Source organism: Oncorhynchus masou, chromosome 28 (genome assembly GCF_036934945.1).
Source record: "Oncorhynchus masou masou isolate Uvic2021 chromosome 28, UVic_Omas_1.1, whole genome shotgun sequence".
Taxonomy (NCBI): Eukaryota; Metazoa; Chordata; class Actinopteri; order Salmoniformes; family Salmonidae; genus Oncorhynchus; species Oncorhynchus masou.
The window spans coordinates 18,956,260-18,976,779 of NC_088239.1; the positions used below are offsets into that span (position 1 = coordinate 18,956,260).

Below are 20,520 nucleotides of genomic sequence, written 5' to 3' on the forward strand. Positions count from 1 at the left end.
GACAAGCACCTGCCTATGGTCCTCATGGCATGCCGCTCCGCTGTCCAAGACTCCACCTCCTGCACGCCTGCCCTCCTCATGCTGGGGAGAGAGATCCGCACCCCTGCGGAGATGGCGTTTGGTCGGCCCCTGGATAGCCCTCATGTTCCTCCGGGGCCGGAGTATGCCCCATACAGAGGGGCCTCTTTTCCCCAAACCCCAGGAACCCCCACAATTCCCCTCTCTGGCAATGACATTCTCCAGGCACCCACCCTCAGGTGCCGCAGACAAGGCTCCAGACAGCCCACTCCCCCTGTCTCCCCCCCCTGTGTCACCGCGTGGTTCCTCAGAGCCACGGACTGTATTACCCGTTCCCGCTTCCTTGTCCCCCATATCCCTGCCTTCATCCCCTGGTTCCCAGAGGGGCACTCTGCGACCATCACGGCCACGCAGGCAAAGGAGACCTCCGGGTCGCTTCAGAGACTTTGTTTGTTCCCTCGGGGACGAGGGACTTTGTGGTGGGGGGGCTGTGTAGCGACCCGCACAGACAGCTGTGTGTTATGTGTTAGGCTAGGAGGTGATTGTGTTGTACTGACCAGTACCCGGTGTTCGCGGGGTCCGACATGTCAATCAACCTGCTATCTGCCAAACACGGGAATGCCTGGAATGTTCTGATGCCGGGCATCCTGGTGGTTGGCGGAGTGGCGTGGAGGGGGGTTGGGCAGGGGGGTGGAGCATTGGAAGTTAAGTCCAGGTTCAGCCTTTGTTCTCTCTCTCTTACGTCTGGGCTTCCCAAGAGAAGGTCACGATTGGCTTGTGGGTTATCTGTTATCTTTTTGGCGTGTGCTACGGCCCAAACAGTAGCCTGTGTAAAGTTGGTTTAATAAGCCGTCAATTCGCAAACTCAAGCCTCTGTCTGGACAATTGTTCATTTATGATCTAGTCAGGTCATTACATAGTTATTACTGAAAACCATATATTAGTCTTAGTTTAATGTCGCATGTAGTGAAATGTCAAGCACAGTGAAATGCTTTTCTTGAAAGTAATACTGTGTAATACTAAAAATAACATATGACAAAGTAAGTAATCATACTACACTGAACAAAAATATAAAATGCAACATGCAGCAATTTCACAACCGTTCCCAACTTTGACATCAGCAAACTGCTCGTCCACATGACACCATACACGCTGCTCTGTCTGCCATGTGCCCAGTACAGTTGAAACCAGGATTCATCTGTGAAGAGCATGTCTTACCTTGCTTCAAAGTAGCCGAGACAAAATCAGATGATATCCGTGGAGGCAATTATTTTAAATAAACTTCTTTCATTGTCCAGTAGCCAAAGGCACAATCCTAGTCATATTAGCAAAAGGTAAAAATCTGTCGTTCTTCCCCTGAACAGGCAGTTAACCCACTGTTCCTAGGCCGTCATTGAAAATAAGAATTTGTTCTTTAACTGACTTGCCTAGTTAAATAAAGGTAAAAAAAAACATGCTAGTTGTTGCATATTAGATCTTCCCTCTTTCAACATTTCTAAGGGATATTTTCATCTGTCACATGTGCATTGCGTTTTTGCCAACAGTGTTTTCCCACTAATGGCATTATTGAACGAACATTTGCACGAAGCTTACTGCGTTGTGCATTGCTGCGCTTATAATGCTGAAGAAGTAATACTTTATCAACATTTGAAGTTAAAAGGTTCTGAACTGTTGCATCAGACTCATTGTTTTTATTTTTTTATAATTATGTAGCCTGAGCCTACTAGTTGTATGCATTTGGGATCTAGCGTCCCACACTGTCCCAATGTCTGTTAGGAATCGGCTATTTCTTGTCGATAAACGGACCAATAGAATGGGCAAACTTTTCTTCTACAGGGGATAGTAAATAGTAGGCTAGTCATTTTGCTGTTCGCTACTCATCTTGTTGCCTGAGAAAAGTACATGTGGACAGATGTTCCAACATCCAGTTTTGAAATGTCTGTAGCAAATTGAGTTACAAAACCATGTTGCATCTGCAAAAGCTATAATTCCGAGGACTAAGATGTCTAGTTTTTCAAGAAAGTGTCTTATTTTAAATACATTTTCACCTGAATTTGGTATATTTTCACCCCAAATTCTCATTACCGAAATGTGTCCGGATTAAATTCTCAGGTCATTTTATTTAAAAAAATAAGTTATTTGAATAAAACAAAATATTTTGGTGTAGTTTGTTCATAAATCATAAAAATTGTATACTAGTTGAAGTTTACATGAAACTAGAATATTTATTACATGCAAGCACAGTGTCTGTGGACATACTGAGCACAGTGTCTGTGGAAATACTGAGCACAGTGTCTGTGGAAATACTGAGCACAGTGTCTGTGGAAATACTGAGCACAGTGTCTGTGGAAATACTGAGCACAGTGTCTGTGGAAATACTGAGCACAGTGTCTGTGGAAATACTGAGCACAGTGTCTGTGGACATACAGAGCACAGTGTCTGTGGAAATACCGACCACAGTGTCTGTGGACATACCGACCACAGTGTCTGTGGAAATACCGACCACAGTGTCTGTGGAAATACCGACCACAGTGTCTGTGGACATACCGACCACAGTGTCTGTGGAAATACCGACCACAGTGTCTGTGGAAATACCGACCACAGTGTCTGTGGACATACCGACCACAGTGTCTGTGGACATACCGACCACAGTGTCTGTGGACATACCGAGCACAGTGTCTGTGGACATACAGAGCACAGTGTCTGTGGACATACAGAGCACAGTGTCTGTGGACATACCGAGCACAGTGTCTGTGGACATACCGAGCACAGTGTCTGTGGACATACTGAGCACAGTGTCTGTGGACATACCGGGCACAGTGTCTGTGGACATACGGAGCACAGTGTCTGTGGACATACTGTAAACCTTTTTTCAAGTTCCTCTAAAAACTCCAATCTGTTTTTAAATAAAGCTTTATTTCCCCTTGATACATCATCGAGAGCAGGCTTTTTTCCATGGAGGGCCACATTAGAATGTATTTTCACCATCGCGGGCCAGAATTATATTACAAGATTATATATCATGTGTATGACTGTGTTGACAGAGATATCTACTGTAAATCACATCCAGATATGCTACTTATTTTACTTTTTTAACATACACAGAAATAAACCACATCCATGTTCTCCTTTTGGTAGGTATTTTCATTATTAAACATGCAATGAACTACACAGAGGGAAAAGTACACTGCATTCAGCACCACGGACACAACTCTTGTTAACGGGTATACACAAAAACACAAGAAAGAGATTGAGCTCAACATTACATTTAAAACACTCCATCAGTGTGAGAAGTGAAGTCTCTAATGGGTATTGACTAGAGCAGTGAAGTCAGGTATAGTTTCCAAAGTCGCTATGCGCAGGATTGCTGAGAGTCAGTAAGAGATGATCTATGCCTTGACTTATTATATTTCATCACTGAAAATGTCTGATCACATAAATAGGTTGACCCAAACATCTTCTGAGCATGACTCCTAATCTTTGGAAAGTGTTGTTCATCGAGAGATGCATAGAACTTCATCAGTGATATTGTTTTGAATAGTTCTCCAATCACTGCATCAGACTGCAGGTCGATAAGCTCAAGTTGCAGGTCAGTGGGAGTATTATCCACATTGAAGGTGAAAGGAGAGGAAACCAACAGCATGTCATTTTCCAACACTTTGAAATCCTCAAAACGACGAGAAAACTCACAGTTCAAAGCACGCAGCAGCGATGTATACTTCTCCCGCTGGTCATCTGATAGGGAACAGACTAGTAGTGTCGGAAGGTGGGTGAGGTTGTTGGCTTCTACTTGGCGGGTCAGGAGGAGTAATATTCCCTTGAAGGTTTTAATCAGGCTGTACATTTGATGTGCAAAAAGGCCCTTCCCTTGTAGTTTGGAATTCAGTTCATTCATGAGGGCCATAATATGTTCACGGTGAAGGTAAAATCAGCCAACTATTCTTTACCTTGCAGTTGAAGGAAATCCACATATTTTCCTTTCATTTGCAAAAACTCAGCAATCTCTGACTTCAGGTCCCACACCCTTTTAAGCACCTTCCCCAAACTCAGCCATGTCACATTTATGTGGTAGGGGAGATCTGCATGACCCGACTCTGTCTCTTCCAACAGTGAGACAAACTGCCTGTGGGTTTAAAGATTTTGCTCTTATGAATTTCACCACTTTAGTGACTGTATCCACAACATGGCTCATTTTCAGAACACATTTCCAGAGCACCTCCTGACGAATAATGTAATGCAGGAACATAATTTTCTGATCTGACTTCAGTTCAGCTATTTGAACTTGTATCATTTTCAAACGGCCAACATTTTTTCCTGTCAAGTTTGGGAACCCATCAGTGGTCACACTGGATAACTTTTCAAAACTCAGTCCCAGCTTTGCCCCACACTTATTAACCTCCTCCAATAAATATTTCCCTGTGGTTGTACTCTTCATTGACTGCACTGAAGCAAGCTCTTCTGTAATTTCAAAGTCTGGGGTTATGCCTCGTAAGAATATCAACAACTGCACCGTGTCACATCACTGCTCTCATCCAGGGCCAAGAGAAATAGGTGAAATCCTTTAAATCAAATCAAATTTATTTCTCACATACACATGGTTAGCTGATGTTGATGCAAGTGTAGCGAAATGCTTGTGCTTCTAGTTCCGACAATTAAGTTTTACATTGTCTTTCAACTGTTGTTCCATATTCTCTGTGATGTCCTCAACACGGTGTGTCACTGTTCATCTTGACAGGGAAACATTTTCAAACAGATCTTCTTGTTGGGGCAAAGTATCAATGCAGAGTCAATTAAACATTCTTTAATGAATTCACCCTCAGCGAATGGCTTGCTATGTTTAGCAATTTTGTGGGACAGTACATAGCTAGCTCTCGCATTTCAGTCGTTTGCTGAATGCAGTTTTGTGAAAAGTCCTTGCTGCTTTTGCAACTGAGAAAGCAACTCTTTCGATGCACTTGCCCTCTGCTCAGAAGACATATTCCTATATTTCTCTGCTTCGCCTGGAAGTGTGGTGACAAGTTGTAGTGTTTCAGGACAGCGGATGCTCTCTTTGATACCTCAATGAAGAAATATTTTGACTCTCGCTGGAACACCCTACATTCATTGTCTACTATCCTTTTCTTTGAAAAACTAATTTTTGCGCAATTTCTAGCTAGCTACTATTTGTAACTGTGATATGTGTGTCAGCCTGTCAGTCACTGTCTGTCTTCGTGCAGTTGTTATTTATACGTGTCTTCAAAATAAATGTCCCACATGCGGTGGGAGTTAAATCATTACACAAAGGTGAGTATTCATTGGGTTATTCATTTGAATAACAAATACGTTTTCCAAAACTTTACTATCAAAAATTCTTTATGTGATCTGAGTATGATTCCACCGGCTGTATTGAATCAGGTCACGGGCCGGATACGGCCCCAGGCTGGCCTCTGCCCTGGCCTGATCTAGAGGAGTAGTCCTTAGATGAGCGCAAATTCAGAATGAAGTTCTTATTTTCAAACACCCCCTTTCCCCCACTTGGCCTTTTCATTACCGAAAGAGATTAAATTAGGAAAGAGTCAGATTAAAATGTTATAATATTTGTAGAATTTCATTTGAAATATTTTGATTTTAAGTGATATGTTAAACTCTGGCCTTGTCATTTGAGGAGCAATGTTAAACAATATTTGTTTGTTTATAACTCTTTTGGACTTCGTAAACGGCAGAGAATTTGGTGAAAATGTTGGGGAAAATGCATATTATCTGATCAAAAACATAATAATAAAAATAATGAAATAGATAAGTACAGATCCTAATCTCAGTGATTAAAGAGGAAATTTAATTATTATATATATATATATATATATATTTTTACAGTTTTGTGAGAATGACCTAAATGGACATTATGTAATTCTCAGCCCCGTGGATGGACAACCTAATCAGGTTACGCACCTAATGCATATGGGTCCCGTAAATCTCTAAAATGTCCGACAGGGTAACCTAGTGGTTAGAGTGTTGGACTAGTAACCTGAAGGTTGCAAGTTCAAACCCCTGAGCTGACAAGGTACAAATCTGTCATTCTGCCCCTGAACAGGCAGTTAACCCACTGTTCCTAGGCTGTCATTGAAAATAAGAATTTGTTCTTAACTGACTTGCCTAGTTAAATAAAGGTAAAATTAAAAAAATAAAATGCTGCTGGTGAAATGTCCGATGCCACATTTTCCTAATGGAAACCCAGGGCGGTAGTCATTGTGTCATGAAGCCTTAGAGTTATTGGGAACAGGAATGACGGTGGTAATTTTAATACGTGGGGATTACAGACTGGGACAAGGAGAGGTTGAAAATAACAGTGAATATTCCTGCCAGCTGTTCTACGCATGCTGCGAGAATGCGCCCTGGAATACCATCAGGCCTCTCAGCCTTGCTAGTGTTGACCTGAATAAAGACCAGTCCTTTGGTGACACATCTGCTATGGGAATTCGCTAGTACTTTGTTAACATTTGGAAAGAAATAGCATCCCTTGTATACAATGCCGGTAATACAGTATACCCCGGTATGGTACAGGAACGGAATGAAGCTATGGAAATTTGGATATACCACCCAACCCTAGTTTACACATTGAGAATGTATTGACCTGATCCAATGGGTGGAGAAACAGGAAGGAGTAGTGTATTCCATGGCACTGTGCAAACTGGTTTCCTCCTCAAAGCATTGGCTTTAATGAGGCACGAGCCAAAGCGCATGACCACAGGACATATTTAAAGATTTAGCACGACTCCATTACAAAGACGGGAGACATGCCAATTTACAGCGTTGCTATCTAGGAGTCCTCTGTTTCGCACAGCAGGAGCCCTTTGGTCCCTTAGTATACAATAAAAAAAAAGATGTATATTATAGTACGTAGCCTGACAAAACACACACACATTTATTTATTTATTAATAGCTTGAGTACAATATCTTACTAGGTCTATAGGATGGCAAAAAAAGGTTTTATGAGGACATGAAGACAGAGAAATGGGGACATCTTCAATTGTTTTACAGCCTATCTGTTGAATTTATTTGAACACTGGAATTGACTAGTAGCAGGCTGCAGGCTACATTTAATCCATGTACTGTCGTAGTCTATTGTCTTGATTTTCTTGCACTTGTCTTGTGAATGAACCAAACTTATGGAAAGGCCTTGGCCAATAGTACCAACGTTGTTTGTTTGTTTTCTTTCCAATTGGTAGTTAGTCTTGTCTCATTGCTGCAACTCCCCTACGGACTCGGAAGAGGCGAAGGTCAAGAGCCGTGCGTCCTCCGAAACACAACCCAACCAAGCCGCTCTGCTTCTTGACACAATGCCCATTTAACCCGGAAGCGAGCCGCACCAATGTGTCGGAGGAAACACTGTACACCTGGCGACCGTGTTAGCGTGCACTGCGCCTGGCCCGCCACAGGAGTTGCTAGTGTGTGATGGGACAAGGACATCCCTGCCGGCCAAACCCTCCCCTAACCCGGACGGCGCTGGGCCAATTGTGCGCCGCCCCCATGGGTCTCCCGATTACGGCCAGCTGCGACAGAGCCTGGACTCGAACCCAGAATCTCTAGTGGCACCGCTCTTAGACCACTGAGCCACTCGGCAGGCCCTGGTACCAACATTGTTAATTGTCTTTGTGAACCAAACTGCGAGGTTTGTTTAAAAAACTGGAGGCGGGGACATCTAGGTCCATGTACGATATCAGTGTGTCCATAGTAATATCAGCCATATTCATTTTGGTTGAAATGACATTGAGACAACCGGAGCAGTGTGATTTTGAAACAAATACCATTTGATAAGATTCAATTCTGTGACATCATAGGTTAGCCTAGTTCTGAATCTACAGGTTTGGCTAAATCAGCACGCTTCAGACCGGTCGAACCGATCGGTCGAACGCATACTCCCTTAAACAAGAAGCGGCAATAGTACTGTTTGTCCATTTTGAGACGCCGTCGGCACATCTTCAAAATAGTCCGAAAATAACTCAAGAAATCTGTCATTAATTTTGCTACTAAAGACTACATTTAAAACGGATTAGTTGCATCTAAAATAATCAGGTCTTCAACTGCACAGTCACAAGGCCATCATTTTCTTGTTTAGACACAGGCCTTTGAACAAGTCTCCTGGTAATTCCTACCTGCAGCACTGGCTTTAGAAGTGCCTAGGCTCTTAGTGGATGATCTTTCAATGTTAAAGTGTCCATTCACATCGCACAAAATAAGTCTATGAATTAGGTCAGCATGCAATTATTGGTTTAAAACTTACAGGGCTGTCACTTCACTAGCATATGGAATGTAATTTGAGGTAAATGGATAAATCCTCCTTTAAAAAGCTGCCACATGGACATTAATGCTTCTACTTTCGTGAGTCGTGACGTAATAATTTACGTCCCAGCATCAGGACCGCTTGCGCTGTCAACTGCTGTGGCATCAACTGTGTCTTGCTAGTGGCTTCTGTAACCACTCAATGTTTAACAAACATTGACTTAACAAAATAAATTAGTGTGCATAACACAATTAACCATAGACTGCCATTTAAGTTATTCAATTACAATTGATGGAGGATAATGCATCACGTGCCACTGACTGCATATTTTATTCAACGAAACGTGAAAATGTAGCTTACGAATGGAGATTCTGTGGTTTTAGCAACACTGATCCAGGGGTACATGCTGCTGTAGCTAGTAGTGCTTCACAAAATCTCTAGAGTCGTGAGTTTCCAGTCGAGTGACATTCAACTGACTGGCTGATTTAACAATCAATGACCTGGCAGCAGTAGCTATGTGCATGCCGTTTAGGCTACATATTTGCTAGTAGTATGTGTAGTCATCGTCAATGAACTTGCCTACACAGAAAGCGAACAAAATACCTCGCTATCACCGAAAACGACTAAATTGCGCCCACTTACCCACGGATCTGTATCCCAGGACGGCGATTTTTCGGGATTTCGGTTGAGGCATCTTTTAACGAGACCACGTCAATATCGACATACAGAAGCCTACACAACCGATCAAAAACTGGAACCGATGTCAATATGCTATGTCGAACAGGATAAGGAGCAGAAATTACGCGTGGAATTAAAACAATTTAAACGGGGGGAAAGTAGTCGAGCATCTGTATCCTTCGCGTCACTCCCCAAAGCAATACTATCTGAATTATTAATGACTGCCCGCGGTTGGTTGGTTGCGCATAGGTAGAAAGGAGGGTCTCTGTCCTCTTCTTGGGCTGCGGTTGGATAAGGTATATTCACTGTTTTCACAAGCACGAAATTCATTGGCTGTCATATATGACGACTGGATCATTTACTATCAATTTCGTTGTGATGGCACTCTGACAGCAATTTTTGTCATGTACAAATGATTCATGCTGAATAGAATGAAGGAATGTGAAGAATTGTAACTCGCGCAGCATGGTGTACAATGAGTGTCACACAAGTATATACAACTAGAGAGGTTTGCCTGTGTAAAGTTGAACATGTGCAGATAGTTATGTGGGTACACATTCATATTGGCCAATTATTTGTAGAAATATATGGGTACCATATTTTATATTAATTTGCATTCAAAACGAGGTGAGAGGGTCTGACAAAACAGCTCCAATCAGAAAGTCAGCAGCAGACAAGAGTCATTGGGTTCATAAAGGCTCGGGCGCTGGTCTCTGCTCCCATCTTGTGGTGACTTGCAGTGTCTCCACTTAACCTCAGCAGCATTCTCCTTACCTCACTGTAACACAGAATACTACGCCATGTTATATTTAGAGACTAAAGCCACTGGGGGCCTGGCCTTGTATTGCCCATCGTCACACTATCAAATAACAAATGCATCGTCATATAGTAGTTCATGTAGACAGACCTATAACATGATACACCTCTGCCACTCTCTATGTCACCTTGATAATTATTCTTCAGGAGTTAACTCACAAGTTCATATATGCTAAAAGGCACACTGGAACTAATGAAGTTAACCATTCAAATGTTGCATACTCAGTATATGGATAATTTCCACAATTGTCCAGTGTAGATGAAGGGGAGGAGACAGGAAAAAATTAATTTTAAACCTTGAGACAACTGAGATATTGTGTATGTGTGCCATTTAGAGTGCATTTGAACGGGGTATGGTAGTAGGTGCCAGGTTTGAGTGTGTCATGAACTGCAACGTTGCTGTGTTTTGTCACACTCAACAGTTTCCTGTGTGTATCAAGAATGGTCCACCACCCAAAGAACATCCAGCCAACTTGACACAACTGTGGGAACCATTGGAGTCAACATGGGCCAGCATCCATGTGGAACACTTTCGACACCTTGTAGAGTCCATGTCCCGACGAATTGAGGCTGTTCTGAGACAAAAAGAGATGCAACTCAATATTAGGACGGATTCCTAATGTTTTGTACACTTAGTGTATTTCTGCCATTGAACAAAGGGTATGCTCTTCACTACTACTGGTATTCTGAAATTAATTCAATGCAACTTTATCATGATCATTAAATGTTTTTTTCAAAAAGTTGTGGCTAAAATTCAAATCAGACCAACTGTTGACATACAGTATCTCATGGCATGCCTATCTTAAAAAACTCAACCTTGAAGTACAAGGTATTTTATAACAATATTGAATTGTTCCTTACCCTGAAAGTAGTCTATGAGCCAGGAGAAACTGTATTCCACAGCTCAGATTTCTATTGGGACGGCAGGGTAGCCTAGTGGTTAGGGTGTTGGACTAGAAAGGTTGCAAGTTAAAATCCCAGAGTTGACAAGGTAGAAATCTGTCATTCTGCCCCTGAACAGGCAGTTAACCCACGGTTCCCAGGCCCTCATTGAAAATAAGAAAATCATCTGCACAGCACGCAAAAAACACACGTATATCAGTAGATATGTATGTATTTGTAAGTTTGAGTTGTTTTTTTCCATACAAGATAAATAAAAGGCTTACAATACATCTGGTCAACATTATGCAGAGTTCGAGAAAATAAAACAAATATGACCCCCCCCCCCCCTCAAAAAAAATGATGATTGTCACTCAATGTGCTTCACAAAAAAACTCTCAATGAATAAATAGTCTGTCCAACTTCATAATATTTACAATATTAACAATAATGACAATGAATTAAGCTTTGGATCTGCTGACGTGATGAAAAGCTTGAGTGTGGATGGTACCGGAGTGCGTTTTTCTTCCCTCCTCCAGCCAATACGACGATACTCATCGCGACCGAAGCAATGACAGCATACACATTTAAGATTTTGCTTTCTTTCATAATGCCGGTTCAACTTTACAACTATACATGTCAAACAGCTTCATCATATTAACAAACACTGTAAAAAAAAATATCAATGGAAATTAAAAACAAGGATAAAAAACAACATATCATCAACATTACACTTATATCGCATTCCCCACAAAAATGGAAATGACATTGATCATCCGATGAGGATTAAAAAGGCAATAAACAGGATTCACTGGCAAGAGGAGAGCTTTTTTGTTGAAAAAAATAAACTTAAAAAAAGACTAGGGTTGGGGTGGGGTGACATAGGGGCAGTAGAATACATCAGTGTGAACTCCTGATCAGTGATCAGGTGCTGTTCTGAGGGACGGGGGAGGACGAGGGTAAATACTAACACAGTCTAGTAGAAAGAGGCGAGAGGGCTGGGGAGTGGGGGTCAGGGAAGAGACAGAGTAAAGATAATCAAGTTCAGGGACATTTTATCGTAGAATGGGGGCGGGGGGAGGGCAGTGCAAAAGCGTCCTGTTCCAAACACCTTCTTTCTTCCCCTCGGCCTAAATCCGTAGAGGTGCGATGGGATGAACCTGTTCAGCAGTTCAGTTCTATCCTCCAGTAACCAACATTCACTCAAGTTTAAGAGACTCAGTCCAGGTAAGCTGTGAGGGCTGTGGTGCAGGGGTTAGGGGGGTATCTTTCAGCCCAGCTAACCAGAATTCAAGTACTCCAGTGCCACCTCATAGCAGAACTTGTATTGATCCTGTGGATGAATGGTGAAGAAGAGCACATCATTATTGACGATGACTGGACTAGACATGGCTGCATTGACTTTGCCTTTAATTCATTATAATGGCTGAGTTATTCACAGTGCTATTTTCTCCTTATTGTAAACGTCAACAGACATTTCAATCACTTAATAATTCTGGACTCAAGTTGAATAGACTTTGGCAACCCGACTTGTCCCAGAAGTACCCAACTGTAGGCTTCGTAGTGAGGACCAGTAAACCACTGTTAGCAGTGCCCCCCCCCCCCCCCACCGATCCATGTAATGTTATTCCTTATGATCTAAAAGAGAAAACTGATCCTAGATCAGGACCGGTTCTTACCAGTAAGTCGACCATGTTGGGTTTGTTGTTCCTCAGTGTTTTGACTGCGTGGAACACGTCAACCGAACGCTGATGGCGGAGCATCTCGCACACGATGCTGATCGCACAGAACGTCCCGCTGCGTCCTCCACCATTCCTGAGAGTGAAAGAAAGAAAGAAAGAAAGAAAAGAAAGGAGAAAGAATGGGATAGATAATAGACCAAGACATAATATTAATGATTATACATATATACATCTACCTATAACACACAAAAAAAACTGTCAGAATTGCTAAGCGTTAGCACCACTGACTTAAAATGATCTTAAATTTTTTATTTCTTTGTAATTATACAAGTTAAAAAAACGTTCTACCTGCAGGCTTGATACTTCCAACTAATTGTAAGCTTCATGAATGAATAACATTATCAGTGATGTATGGTGGTTGATTCATGACATGTTCTGCCCCTGAGCAAGGCACTTAACCCACTGTTCCCCCGGCACCAAAGACGTGGATGTCGATTATGGCAGCCTCCCTACACCTCTCGGATTCAGAGGGCTTGGGTTAAATGCCAAAGACACATTTCAGTTGAAGGCATTCAGTTGTACAACTGACTCGGTATACCCCTTTCCTTTTCCTTGACTAAACTCAGGGCGGCAGGGTAGCCTAGTGGTTAGAGCATTGGACTAGTAACCGAAAGGTTGCAAGTTCAAATCCCCAAGCTGACAAGGTACAAATCTGTCATTCTGCCCCTGAACAGGCAGTTAACCAACTGTTCCTAGGCCGTCATTGAAAATAAGAATTTGTTCTTAACTGACTTGCCTAGTAAAATAAAGGTAAAAAAAAAAAAAAACTTAGTGTCACTTCCTGTGCTTGCTGTTCTTGATTTTGCCCTCTAGATGGCGCCACACTGCTGTCAATCCACCATTGCACACTATTGGCTACCCACTGACACTAATGTGTGGAACATAGCCTATTGCTGGCTCTCTAAGTATTTCTTAAATGAAAAGCTGCTCTTTCTCAGAACCGTTTCCAGATGTGCAAATTTACTCTCTTTACAGCACTGTCTTGAAAGCCAAAGAGCTTTTAAGAGTTGCAAGAGGAGAGCGTCACAAAGTGAGGAAGCAGTTTGAGTTCAGTGGATGCATACTCTCTCAACTCCCTTAGCAGTTGACCTCTGTCAATCTCCACATGTCTCTGGCCTTACGTATGTTTCAAGAATGTTCCGGTGAAACGGGCAATGTCCAAAATGGCATACTATTGCCCATATAGAGCCCTGGTCAAAAGTAGTGCACTATTATATAGGGAAAAGGGTGTAGCTCAAGATACGTTGAGACGGTTGCAATAGCTGTCATAGCCCAGGTTGTTTGGACATAAGGATGCAGGGAGGGAGCTCTGTGATTGAGACTAAACTAGCAGTCTAAACATTTACTGGAGGGTGGGAGGGGGGCAGTGTTGTCTTTCTGATGTTTGTTTAGTGGCAGACCCTGCTGGCTCCGTTCAGTGTGTGTATTGTGTGTGCTGATTGTCTCTGGTTTAAAATGTGTGTGTGTGCTGCTCTGGTCGGGGGCGATTGGAATCTCTTCGGAGACTCTAATGAGAGTTGTATCTGGGTGATTCTTTTGGACTCTCTGGCTTACAGACCAGGCCAGTAACCCTGTTAAACAGCACCAGCCACAGATTACATCAACAATGACCCTGTCGTCCACACATACACTCCTCCGTTCCCATCATCCCTCCCTCCCTCCGTTTTCCGATTTGATTTCCCACCCAACTAGGGCCTCAGGAAACGAGGGAGACTCTCACGGCTTCCCTCTCTCCTCTCCTCCCCTCCAACTATCCGAGTAAAGTGGGGCTGCTGGAGATAAGGAAGGGCAGATTGAGCTGAGACAGAGACCCACCCAGAGGCCTCTCCCACCGGAGCATTACGATCTAGATCTGGGCAGCATCGGGAACTACAAGCTCATTTGATTTGATTATCTCCCTCTGGTAAACTCAGCAGCCTCTCTCCTCTATTTCTCCTATTTAGTAAGTGGAGATCACCTGGGTCGGATTGCACATTCAAATTCATACTGTGATATCACACTGATTTATCCAGTTAAATAGTATATTTGGGCCAGACTAATGGGTCAAATATTGAGATACAGATATTGTGATTGTCAACCGTTTTTTTTAAATGATTTTGAATTAATGATATAGTCTTGAAGAATATGTCCAGCCACATTCCTGAGATTTATAGCAAACCAAGTGGCAGGGCTGCAATTTTGTTGTTTTTCGAATTACGAAGTGGAACTTTAAACTCCTTTGTGCTTGAACGGTTCATTTTGATGACTGCCATTGTTTGTACGAGCATTGAGCGCTTTCTGGTGGGCCTTCAAAATGTCCGTTTCCAGAAGGCTGTCAGAAGGCAGGATGGTGTGTTGTGAGAACTGCATCCCCATGGAAAGTGTATGTGATCACCATCAGAGGAGGACAGTGACATTTCTCACTGTCCCATCGGAGTGGTCCAGTGTCACTGTGACCCCGGTGGCATTTTGGGCGGCTATGTTGGATCGAATTAGAGGGGTGGTTTTGGGGGCTTACATCAAATACCTAAGAACCCCCTACTCTTTCCACCCATTTGGGAAGTCCAGAGCGAGTAAAGGTTTACTGTGCAGTACTAGGTGTAGGTTGAGACATGACTGCTAGGTACTTACAGACAGTGTACGACGGTGCGTCCCTCCCCTCCGTCATACTCCTCCTGCCACTTGTCCACCTGGCGGATGAGCTTGAGGAAGGAGCGCTTGGACACAGGTGTGTCCCGGTACATAGGCCAGCCCAGGAACTGGAACTGTTGCACCATGCGATATCCATCCTGTGGCTGGAGAGAGAGAAATGGACGTGTTAGCATTACCATGTGTGTCTATGTCTGCTATAGTAGCTGTAGGAGCAGGAGTGTGTGTGTGTGTGTGTGAATGTCTGTTATAGTAGCTATAGGAACAGGAGTGTGTGTGTGTCTCTGTCTGCTATAGTAGCTGTAGGAACAGGAGTGTGCGTGTGTGTGTGTCTGCTATAGTAGCTGAAGGAACAGGAGTGTGTGTGTGTGGATGTCTGTTATAGTAGCTATAGGAACAGGAGTGTGTGTGTGTGTGTGAGTCTGTTATAGTAGCTGTAGGAACAGGAGTGTGTATGTGTGTCTGCTATAGTAGCTGTAGGAACAGGAGTGTGTGTGTGTCTATGTCTGCTATAGTAGCTGTGAAAACAGGAGTGTGTGTATGTGTGTGTGTGTGTGTCTGCTATAGTAGCTGTAGGAACAGGAGTGTGTGTGTGTGTGTCTGCTATAGTAGCTGTAGGAACAGGAGTGTGTGTGTGTGTCAGTGTATAGTCAGGAGTGTATAGTCGCTGTAGGGAACAGGAGTGTGTGTCTGTGTCTGCTATAGTAGCTGTAGGAACAGTAGTGTGTGTGTGTGTGTGTGTGTGTCTGCTATAGTAGCTGTAGGAACAGGAGTGTGTGTGTGTGTCTATGTCTGCTATAGTAGCTGTAGGAACAGGAGTGTGTGTGTGTGTGTGTGTGTGTGTGTAGCTATAGTGTGTTTGTCTGTGTCTGCTATAGTAGTGTGGAACAAGAGTGTGTGTGTGTGTGTGTGTGTGTGTGTGTGTGTGTGTGTGTGTGTGTGTGTGTGGTGTGTGTGTGTGTGTGTGTGTGTGTGTGTGTGTGTGTGTGTGTGTGTGTATATCTATGTCTGCTATAGTAGCTGTAGGAACAGGCGTGTGTGTGTGTGTGTCTGCTATAGTAGCTGTAGGAACAGGAGTGTGTGTGTGTGTGTGTGTGTGTGTCGGCTATAGTAGCTGTAGGAACAGGAGTGTGTGTGTCTGTGTCTGCTATAGTAGCTGTAGGAACAGGAGTGTGTGTGTGCTGTGTGTGTCTGTGGTGTGTTTATGTCTGCTATAGTAGCTGTAGGAACAGGAGTGTGTGTGTGTGTCTGTGTCTGCTATAGTAGCTGTAGGAACAGGAGTGTGTGTGTGTGTCTGCTATAGTAGCTGTAGGAACAGGAGTGTGTGTGTGTGTGTCTGCTATAGTAGCTGTAGGAACAGGAGTGTGTGTGTGTGTCCGTGTGTCTGCTATAGTAGCTGTAGGAACAGGAGTGTGTGTGTGTGAGAGTGTGTCTGTTATAGTAGTTGTAGGAACAGCAGTGTGCGTGTGTGCGTGTGTCTGTTATAATAGCTGTAGGAACAGGAGTGTGTGTGTGTGTGTGTCTGCTATAGTAGCTGTAGGAACAGGAGTGTGTGTGTGTGTGTGTCTGCTATAGTAGCTGTAGGAACAGGAGTGTGTGTGTGTGTGTCTGCTATGTGTGTGTCTGTTATAGTAGTTGTAGGAACAGCAGTGTGTGTGTCTGTGTCTATAGTAGCTGTAGGAACAGGAACAGGAGTGTGTGTGTGTGTGTGTGTTATAGTAGCTGTAGGAACAGGAGTGTGTGTGTGTGTGTGTTATAGTAGTTGTAGCAACAGGAGTATGTCTGCTATAGTGTGTGTGTGCTGTAGGAACAGGAGTGTGTGTGTATGTGTGTGTGTGTGTGTGTGTGTGTGTGTGTGTGTGTGTGTGTGTGTGTGTCGCTGTGTGTGTGTGGAACAGGAGTGTGTTTGTGTGTGTGTGTAGGAACAGGAGTGTGTGTGTCTGCTATAGTAGCTGTAGGAACAGGAGTGTGTGTCTGCTATAGTAGCTGTAGGAACAGGAGTGTGTGTGTGTGTGTGTGTGTGTGTGTGTGTGTGTCTCTGCTATAGTAGCTGTAGCAACAGGAGGGTGTGTGTGTCTATGTCTGTGCTATAGTAGCTGTAGGAACAGGAGTGTGTGTGTGTCTGTTATAGTAGTTGTAGCAACAGGAGGGTGTGTGTGTCTATGTCTGCTATAGTAGCTGTAGGAACAGGAGTGTGTGTGTGTGTGTGTGTGTGTGTGTGTGTGTGTGTGTGTGTGTGTGTGTGTGTGTGTGTGTGTGTGTGTGTGTGTGTGTGTGTGTATCTATGTCTGCTATAGTAGCTGTAGGAACAGGAGTGTGTGTGTGTGTGTGTCTGCTATAGTAGTTGTAGGAACAGGAGTGTGTGTGTGTCTATGTCTGCTATAGTAGCTGTAGGAACAGGAGTGTGTGTGTGTGTCTGCTATAGTAGTGTAGAAACAGGAGGGTGTGTGTGTGTGTCTATAGTAGCTGTAGGAACAGGAGTGTAGTGTGTGTGTGTGTGTGTCTGCTATAGTAGCTGTAGGAACAGGAGTGTGTGTGTGTGTATGTGTCTGCTATAGTAGCTGTAGGAACAGGAGTGTGTGTGTGTGTGTGTGTCTGCTATAGTAGCTGTAGGAACAGGAGTGTGTGTGTGTGTGTCTGCTATAGTAGCTGTAGGAACAGGAGTGTGTGTGTGTGTCTGCTATAGTAGCTGTAGGAACAGGAGTGTGTGTGTGTGTGCTATAGTAGCTGTAGGAACAGGAGTGTGTGTGTGTGTCTGCTATAGTAGCTGTAGGAACAGGAGTGTGTGTGTGTGTCTGCTATAGTAGCTGTAGGAACAGGAGTGTGTGTGTGTGTGTAGCTGTAGTGTGTCTGTTATAGTAGCTGTAGGAACAGGAGTGTGTGTGTGTGTCTGTGTCTGTTATAGTAGCTGTAGGAACAGGAGTGTGTGTGTGTGTGTCTGCTATAATAGTTGTAGGAACAGGAGTGTGTGTGTAGTAGTGTAGTGTGTGTGTGTGTGTGTCTGCTGTGTGGTGTGTGTGTGTGTGTATCTGTGTCTGCTATAGTAGCTGTAGGAACAGGCGTGTGTGTGTGTGTGTGTGTGTCTGCTATAGTAGTTGTAGAAACAGGAGGGTGTGTGTCTATGTCTGCTATAGTAGCTGTAGAAACAGGAGTGTGTGTGTGTGTGTCTGCTATAGTAGCTGTAGGAACAGGAGTGTGTGTGTGTGTGTGTGTCTGCTATAGTAGCTGTAGGAACAGGAGTGTGTGTGTGTGCGTGTGTCTGCTATAGTAGCTGTAGGAACAGGAGTGTGTGTGTGTGTGTGTGTGTGTGTGTGTGGCTATAGTAGCTGTAGGAACAGGAGTGTGTGTGTGTGTGTGTCTGCTATAGTAACTGCAGGAACAGGAGTGTGTGTCTGCTATAGTAGCTGTAGGAACAGGAGTGTGTGTGTGTGTGTGTCTGCTATAGTAGCTGTAGGAACAGGAGTGTGTGTGTGTCTGCTATAGTAGCTGTAGGAACAGGAGTGTGTGTGTGTGTGTGTCTGTTATAGTAGCTGTAGGAACAGGAGTGTGTGTGTGTGTGTCTGCTATAGTAGCTGTAGGAACAGGAGTGTGTGTGTGTGTGTCTGCTATAGTAGCTGTAGGAACAGGAGTGTGTGTGTGTGTGTCTGCTATAGTAGCTGTAGGAACAGGAGTGTGTGTGTGTGTATGTCTGCTATAGTAGCTGTAGGAACAGGAGTGTGTGTGTGTGTATGTGTCTGCTATAGTAGCTGTAGGAACAGGAGTGTGTGTGTCTATGTCTGCTATAGTAGCTGTAGGAACAGGAACAGGAGTGTGTGTGTGTGTGTGTGTGTATAGTAGTGTAGGAACAGGAGTGTGTGTGTGTGTGTGTGTGTGTAGCTGTAGGAACAGGAGTGTGTGTGTGTGCTGTAGTGTAGGAACAGGAGTGTGTGTGTGTGTCTATGTCTGCAGGAGTGTGTGTGTGTGAGTGTGTCTGTATAGTAGCTGTAGCTGTAGGACAGGAGTGTGTGTAAGTGTGTGTGTGTGCTATAGTAGCTGTAGGAACAGGAGTGTGTGTGTGTGTGTCTGCTATAGTAGCTGTAGGAGTGTGTGTGTGTGTGTGTCTGTGTCTGTCAGGAGTGTGTGTGTGTTATGTCTGCTATAGTAGTTGTAGGAACAGGAGTGTGTGTGTGTGTGTGTGTGTGTGTGGAACAGTGTGTGTGTGTGTGTGTGTGTGTGTGTGTGTGGTGTGGTGTGGTGTGGTGTGTGTGTGTCTATGTCTGCTATAGTAGTTGTAGGAACAGGAGTGTGTGTGTGTGTATGTCTGCTATAGTAGTTGTAGGAACAGGAGTGTGTGTGTGTCTATGTCTGCTATAGTAGCTGTAGGAACAGGAGTGTGTGTGTGTGTGTGTGTGTGCTATAGTAGCTGTAGGAACAGGAGTGTGTGTGTGTGTGTGTCTGCTATAGTAGCTGTAGGAACAGGAGTGTGTGTGTGTGTGTGTGTATAGTAGTTGTAGGAACAGGAGTGTGTATAGTAGTAGGAACAGGAGTGTGTGTGTGTGTCTGCTATAGTGTGTGTGTGTGTGTGTGTGTGTGTGTCTGCTATAGTAGCTGTAGGAACAGGAGTGTGTGTGTGTGTGTCTGCTATAGTAGCTGTAGGAACAGGAGTGTGTGTGTGTGTGTGTGTCTGCTATAGTAGCTGTAGGAACAGGAGTGTGTGTGTGTGTGTCTGTTATAGTAGCTGTAGGAACAGGAGTGTGTGTGTGTCTGCTATAGTAGCTGTAGGAACAGGAGTGTGTGTGTGTGTGTCTGCTATAGTCGCTGTAGGAACAGGAGTGTGTGTCTGCTATAGTAGCTGTAGGAACAGGAGTGTGTGTGTGTGTGTGTGTGTGTCTGCTATAGTAGTTGTAGGAACAGGAGTGTGTGTGTGTGTGTGTGTGTCTGCTATAGTAGTTGTAGGAACAGGAGTGTGTGTGTGTATGTCTGCTATAGTAGCTGTAGGAACAGGAGTGTGTGTGTGTGTGTGTGTGTGTGTGTGTGTGTGTGTGTGTGTGTGTGTGTGTGTGTGTGTGTGTAGCTATGTCTGCTGTAGCTGTAGGAACAGGGGGTGTGTGTGTGTGTCTGCTATAGTAGCTGTAGGAACAGGAGTGTGTGTGTGTGTGTGTGTGTGTGTGTGTGTGTGTGTGTCTGCTATAGTAGTTGTAGGAACAGGAGTGTGTGTGTGTGTCTGCTATAGTAGCTGTAGGAACAGGAGTGTGTGTGTGTGTCTGCTATAGTAGTTGTAGCAGGAGTGTGTGTGTGTCATGTCTGCTATAGTAGCTGTGTGTGTGTGTGTGTCTGCTATAGTAGCTGTAGGAACAGGAGTGGTGTGTGTGTGTCTGCTATAGTAGTTGTAGGAACAGGATGTTGGGTGTGTGTGTCTGCTATAGTAGCTGTAGGAACAGGAGTGTGTGTGTGTGTGTGTCTGCTATAGTAGCTGTAGGAACAGGAGTGTGTGTGTGTCTATGTCTGCTATATAGTAGC

The 20,520-nt window shown here is 43.9% G+C and overlaps 2 protein-coding genes across 13 annotated transcripts in view; both read right to left on the reverse strand.

Moving 5' to 3' along the window:
• Positions 1 to 9,143, reverse strand: part of LOC135518538 (GTP-binding protein Rheb-like) — a 33,313-nt gene extending 24,170 nt beyond the window's left edge. For all 3 annotated transcript variants that reach the window (XM_064943708.1, XM_064943709.1, XM_064943707.1), the window contains exon 1: positions 8,921 to 9,143. In XM_064943708.1, the coding sequence (XP_064799780.1) occupies positions 8,921 to 8,972 (52 nt within the window). In that variant the 5' untranslated portion in view covers positions 8,973 to 9,143. The remainder of the gene's footprint in view (positions 1 to 8,920) is intronic.
• Positions 9,144 to 10,870: 1,727 nt separating this feature from the next.
• Positions 10,871 to 20,520, reverse strand: part of LOC135517303 (receptor-type tyrosine-protein phosphatase mu-like) — a 288,195-nt gene continuing 278,545 nt past the window's right edge. For all 10 annotated transcript variants that reach the window (XM_064941482.1, XM_064941481.1, XM_064941484.1 and 7 more), the window contains 3 exons: positions 15,004 to 15,167; positions 12,331 to 12,466; positions 10,871 to 11,984 (listed from right to left, as the gene is read on the reverse strand). In XM_064941482.1, the coding sequence (XP_064797554.1) occupies positions 11,931 to 11,984; positions 12,331 to 12,466; positions 15,004 to 15,167 (354 nt within the window). In that variant the 3' untranslated portion in view covers positions 10,871 to 11,930. The remainder of the gene's footprint in view (positions 11,985 to 12,330; positions 12,467 to 15,003; positions 15,168 to 20,520) is intronic.